General features: G+C 39.6%; 1 protein-coding gene across 1 annotated transcript; it reads right to left on the reverse strand.

Moving 5' to 3' along the window:
• Positions 1-678: 678 nt before the first annotated feature.
• BTG4 (BTG anti-proliferation factor 4) lies at positions 679-3,590 on the reverse strand. Its single transcript, XM_065417316.1, has 4 exons — positions 3,418-3,590; positions 2,678-2,815; positions 1,425-1,623; positions 679-870 (listed from the first exon to the last, which is right to left on the reverse strand). The coding sequence occupies exons 1-4, from the start codon at positions 3,588-3,590 to the stop codon at positions 679-681; spliced, it is 702 nt and encodes a 233-aa protein (XP_065273388.1).
• Between the last annotated feature and the right edge of the window lie 2,897 nt (positions 3,591-6,487).

A 6,487-nucleotide genomic window follows, 5' to 3' on the forward strand; every position in this document is an offset into this window, starting at 1 on the left:
ACCGAATAAGAAACACATGTAATTAAGCAGGACTTGTTTTGGTTACATTAGAGCCCAAGAAGATCCACCCAGACATCTGGAACTGCAGGAGAATTCCAGGATCAAATACAGGATTTTTTTTGGCTGTAGCTGTGATGGAGAGAGGTAGGCTTCTGCATGCTCTCCCTTGGACCATGCCCAATCCCCACCACAACAAAGCATGTTTAGGTCACTTATGCTTGTCTAGTGGTCATTGAATCTCTAAACTACACATTTCTGTTGAATTCTATCCTAAGAAAATATCAGTTTAGGATGCTCTTATAAAGAGCTTTCAGTAGAGGAGGGAAGACTTTCTTTTGGCATTCACCCTTCACACACCTGGTTATAATATCACAAATGCAATATTTTTTAAAACCACAACTAAATTTATTAATCTCCATGTTTCCTTTTTAAGTTACAAATAGAATTACTAGTTTTCAGTATCTCTCAGAGCAATATAAAAATACATTAAAAGTTTAATAAAATCTTTACATTTCAGGTACATAAAATTAGGGAGAGAGAAATAAAACAGACAGGAGAAGGCAGAATTAAGTGCTTTTCTGTTTGGATAGGTTTTGTGGAAGCATCAAACTTCCTACCACGGAGTCCAGTATTTTAGTGACCCATAAGAGCCAGGGTTAGAGTGGTGCAGCCACTGCTCTATCGGTTGGTGTTCACCCAATGATACCGATCCATACGAGGTCCAGAAAAAGCAGCCATCGGCCAGTAGCATTTGAAGCCCTTGTGCTGGGGATAGTAAACACTTGCCTGATGAAGTCCATTGGTTGTGTAGGTCTTCTTGCGAGGATACCGAGACCATGGCTGAACGGGCAGCTTGCAGTAGTCACTGAACTAAAAACAGAAACAACGAGAAGTCCTTGTGGCACCTTAGAGACTAACACATTTATTTGGGCATAAGCTTTTGTGGGCTAAAACCCACTTCATCAGATGCATGGAGTGGGGAGGAAAAAAAACAAAAACAAAAACAAAAAAACCAAGCAGAATATATATTATAGCACATGAAAAGATGGGAGTTGCCTTACCAAGTGGGGGGGGGGTCAGTGCTAACGAGCCAATTCAATTAAGGTGGAAATGACCTATTCAACAGTTGACAAGAAGCGGTGAATAGGAATAGATTAAAGATTTGTATTGAGCTTGGCCTCAAGTTCCTTCTCAGGTATTACAGTTAGTGTAGAGATAAAGTCACTGCTTATTCATGCACATTTGTTGATTTGGGGTGACAGGAGGATCAAGAGCAGTACAGGCAGCCTACAGCGGTACTGACAGAAGAATTTGAGTAGGATAGTTTGGTCTGTCTTCCCCAGTAGATCATATTATAGGCCAGACTCCAGCTGTTTCCTCCTTTATAGCAGGAAAGAAGGTTAGGTACACCACCAGCATCTTACCTGATAGACACTGTTTGGGTTGTGGACAGTAGGGATAGCTTTAGCTTCCTTGGTATAGCCCTCCTCATCTGAGGAGGTGCCAGAATGATAATCTGAGGTTGCTTTGTCAACAGCGTGGCTGATGCGTTGAGAGAGCTCTCGGTCCTCCTCAGCACCTTCAAAGTGAACGACTGTGAAAGGCAGATTCTTCTCACCATACCTACAGCGAGGGGGGAGTGTTTGCTCAGTTTCTTGCATAATACAGCTTTGCACTAATACTGTACAGGTCCACTGCTATTTACTCGCAGACCCACAGGTATGACATTACTCTCGACTGTCTTTATGGTAGAGTCCCAGGCTTTTAGTACCCTGTTATTACTTCTTTCCCATTAATGGGAAGATGCCACTGTTGCATGTTTGTGGATTAGCAAGATACTAATTCAGGAGGTTCTGCTGTATTCCAGACTGAAGGGACTCCTCCTACAGGGAGAGTTGGTGAAGAGTTAAGAGAAGTTTTAGGGCTAGTCTACACCAGCAATGTTAAAGTGCTGCCATACATGGCTTGTGTAGTTGCAACACACACACACACACTCTCCCAGCAATGGTGCACTGTCTACACTGGCACGTTACAGCGCTGAAACTTGTAGTGCTCAGGGGGGTGTTTTTTCACACCCCGAGCGAGAAAGTTGTACCGCTGAAAACTGCCAGTGTAGACAAGCCCTTAGTTTGAGAGCTTGGAGCCAGCACCAGTCCCTCGACAGTTTAGAATAGAACAAAGTGCACCCTTCTAATCAAGTCTGACTAGTTACAGCAGGGGTTGGCAACCTTTCAGAAGTGGTGTGCTGAGCTTGATTTATTCACTCTAATTTAAGGTTTCACGTGCCAGTAATACATTTCAACATTTTTAGAAGATCTCTTTCTAAAGTCTATAATATATAACTAAACTATTGTTGTATGTAAAGTAAATAAGGTTTTTAAAATGTTTAAGCTTCATTTAAAATGCAGAGCCCCCTGGACTGGTGGCCAGGACCCGGGCAGTGTGAGTGCCACTGAAAATCAGCCCGTGTTCTGCCTTTGGCATGCATGCCATAGATTGCCTACCCCTGAATTATAGGATTGTAAGAAAATCCACAACTCCTAATCATCATATGCTCCTTTGCAAATACACTTTTAGAACCATGTCCACATCTGGCCTCTGGAATGCATTGTATGCAGTGTAGCTGTGGACAACGAGGAGAGTAAGGATGTAACAGTCACCTGAGTTCAGGCCTCACCTGCAGCACACATCAAATGGATCAACCCATATGGTAATCTCTCTTGGCAAGCCAAGGTTATCAAAATCCACATTACTCTCATAACAAGCTTGTTCCAGTACAGGATCTCTTGTCTGATGTTTGTTTATCCGTATACACCTAAAGAGAGTAAATAAGGGAGAGTATTATACCACAGGGCTTGTGTTTACTGCAAGTAACTCAAATCCTATTCGCACATCAAAACCTTTAGCTCAAGTGTGGTGGTATTTTAAATTCAGATTATCTGGGCCTTAAGTGCTATTCAGGATATAGCCTGTGTTAGCACAAATCAGTTGCCAACACAACCATTGTTGCTCATTTGTTATTTTGCAGTGTAGCCACTTTCACTCAAGTGGAGATTAACTTGAGTTAACTCTGCAGTGAGAGCAAGCCCTGAGTTATGCATGCATTCTTATCAAGAAATCATTAGCTTCCCTAAGTGTGCAGCCAGCCTGCATTACCACATCTGCTCTATTCCTTGGCCCTTCACTCCTCCTATCAAGCTTGACAGGAAGAAAAAAGTTCTTAGTAAACCCTCTTCAGTTCATTGCTTTTTCAGCATTTGCCTCATTTGCTTTACTGCATCCTGTATTATTATTCCTGGAGTAGTTCCTACATCTTTACATGGATGTTCCCAGAGTCTTACATTCGGTCTATTCCAGCTTGCTAGATGCTGGTCCCCCTTTTACCATAGGACCAAAGCATGGGGCCAAGTCTGTTACCTGAAGGCTTGTCCCCTAGATGGGTTGTCTAGGTACCAGTGGTTCTTATACTTTTCAAACAGTATTGTTGTCAGCTTAGCTGCAAATTTCTCAGTTTTGTGCTTGCTCAGTTTGTCTTGCTTCTTCACCAGCCTTGTGATGAAAAAGACTGTGGCAGCAATTTCATCTTTCATTTTCTTTTTTAATCTGGAGTGCAGGAGGATGTACTAGCTGTTAGACCATCACTGCAGAGAGAGAAAGAACTATGCTGAAGAAACTCTAACTAGCATTAAGGTACTAATTAAGTTTCACTAAGGGCAAATGGTGAGAGGCCTAGACCAGCAAAACCAAAAAGACCTTAGACATCCTAGAGATACCAGGAAGTCACACTGAAGTGTTTTGTCACACAAGACTCAAATATTAAGCAACAGCATGACTGTCCTCTTCATCCTTATTAGTCTAAGGAAGACTTTTGTCAGTTACACTATTGCCAGCCCCCCCACGTTCAAACTTCATGAATCAGATCCTCCTCCCAAGCCACCATTTTGCTTTAAAGATTGAGATTTTAAGAAGATGGGTTTGATTTTTGAAGCCTTTAGGGTGCACTCAGGTGACTTTTCAAGCTTCTCTGCAGTCATGCCAGCCAAATGCATTTTTTTTTTTTTTTTTTTTTTTTTTAAATATAAAAGCAAAAAATCTCAGTTATAATTCCAGGAACTGGATTTAAAAAAAAAAAAAAAAAAAAAGCCACTAAATATCAAAACTCATAAGAGTCACAAGTTGTCACCACTATAACTAGTTGTATGAATGAATAATGAAGGATTTTAGCTAGGCTAGTGTTCTCAGTTTATTTAGAGCATCCCAATAGAAAGACTATCGCTCCAAGAATGAGCATTACTTTAACAAGTACCAGTTGTAGGCATAACAAGCTTATAAACAAGTGTAGAGTACAAGAAATTTATTAAGATAATCTAGTCTTGCCTAATAGGTTGCTCCTGTTTACAGAGAAGTTACCTAGTTACAGATGCTATTCACATTACTCATCACTGAAGTATTAAGCACCACAGAAGAACATATAGAGATTAGAGAAATAAAAGGCAAGGCAGTGCTCCCACCCAACAATTATTTTTGGTGTGCTAGAGTCAAGGGTGAGCAACATCTATTAGGGAGTTATATCACTTAATTAACCCTCAGTCCACTGTGTAGTGGATATAGTGTCATAATATAGTCCTTTTCCATGTCATAAAGGGGTAAATATTTCCTTTAAAATGGTCCCTGTCAGATAAAAACTGATAAAATTCCAGCTACTTTAAAACTCTCAGATATACTTTAACTACAATAAACAATTCAAAATATGTTCAACAAAAACATGTGTTTGTTGCCTTAGTAAACCATATACTCAAAAGCCACTCACATACATACCAACTGTCACCACCTACTCTTACAAGCTACAATCCCTTCTACTCTACACTCTTCTGCTTCAGGTGTATATAGAACTAGAACTCAACTGGCTGTTAAGAGCTTAACAACTGAACAGATGTGTTCCATTATGCTGAATACAATTTGCTTTCTTCCAAGGCTGTGACACTCTGGTTACTTTTTCCAGGCCTGAGAAGAGCTCAGTGCAGCTCCTTAACTTGTCTCTTTCATCAACAGAAGTTAATACATTAAAAGATATTATCTCATCTACCTTGTCTCTCTCATATCCTGGGACCAAAGTAGCTACAACAACACTGCAAACATTCAAGACTACTGTCAATTTATCTGTTTTCAACACCCAGGAGGCTTCCTTTCTGAAGTATGTTTGATTAATTCCGTACTTTCTTCAGTCATGTTTATCTCTGTAATACCCATTAATTTTAGTATCTGTGGGGAATATACATAATCAAGAGAAGCAATACCAGATTAAATAATTAATCATTAGTGTTATTCTCTATAACTGCTAATGCAGAATTGAAACAGACTAGCTATTTTCCCTGTGTAACCCTCAACTTAGCCATTATATATCTTTGAAAATTGTATTACTCTGCATTTATAATTAAAAATAATATATTATTTACTTCTATCAATATGTATATTTTTATATTACTTACAATAATTGATATTTTTCTGAAACACTTTTATAAAGAAGAGCTCTAGAGATTATTTTTAAAGGGTTTAGAAGAAGGCACTTTCTCAAAGGTGAGCCCTTTGTTGTTTAAGAGTTTGGATAATAATTAGCTAATGGCACATGAAGAAAGAAGTTGATTCTCTTCATCTGTTTGGGACCTATTGCCATCTCTAAGACGTGCATTGCCATTGTCAGACAGCAAGAAAGGAAAGACTAAGGTAAAAACAGGTTAGCATCCAAATTGCATTTCTGTTGCTAGAAACAATTTAAAATAATGCATAGATATGAAGAAATCTATGGTCCCAATAGTGCAAAGATCTATTCACTTGCTAAACCTCACACACGAGTGGTCTCATTGACATCAATGGGCTTTGTCAGGTATGTGAAGTGAAGCGTGTTCCCAAGCCTTTGCAGGACAGGAGCCTAAACCTGCATTTTATGCATGGCTTTGTATTTGTGGATTTCTTTTGCCACTCACCAATAACACCTTGTTTTATACTAGTGTCCTCTTGTGCCACTTAAAAGGTCAGTGTTTTCAATTTAAACTCCTGTTTTAAAGAGACAGCAATAGATAAGGAGAAGATAAGCCTCCACGGATTTATCATTTTTCCATTTCCTATTCCTCTCCTGCCTACATACTTATATGACTTCTATTACCATATAACCTAAGCACATCACAATAGCTGTGTGGTATGGTCTAGTAGCTAGTGCACTAGAGTGGGACTCAGATTACCTATGTTCAATTCATGGCTGTGCCACTGGCCCGTGGGTGACCTTGGGCAGGTCATTTCACCTCTCTGTGCCTCAGTTTTCCCATCTTTAAAATGGGAATAATTATACTGACCTCCTTTGTGGAGCTCTTTGACATCTACTCATGAAAAGTATTATGTAAAAGCTAGGTATTATTATCCCTGCTTTATAGATGGAGAAACCTAAAGCACAGGGAAGGGAAATGACTCTTCAGAAAGTCAGTTTTCAAGC

Source organism: Emys orbicularis, chromosome 15, assembly GCF_028017835.1.
Source record: "Emys orbicularis isolate rEmyOrb1 chromosome 15, rEmyOrb1.hap1, whole genome shotgun sequence".
Taxonomy (NCBI): Eukaryota; Metazoa; Chordata; order Testudines; family Emydidae; genus Emys; species Emys orbicularis.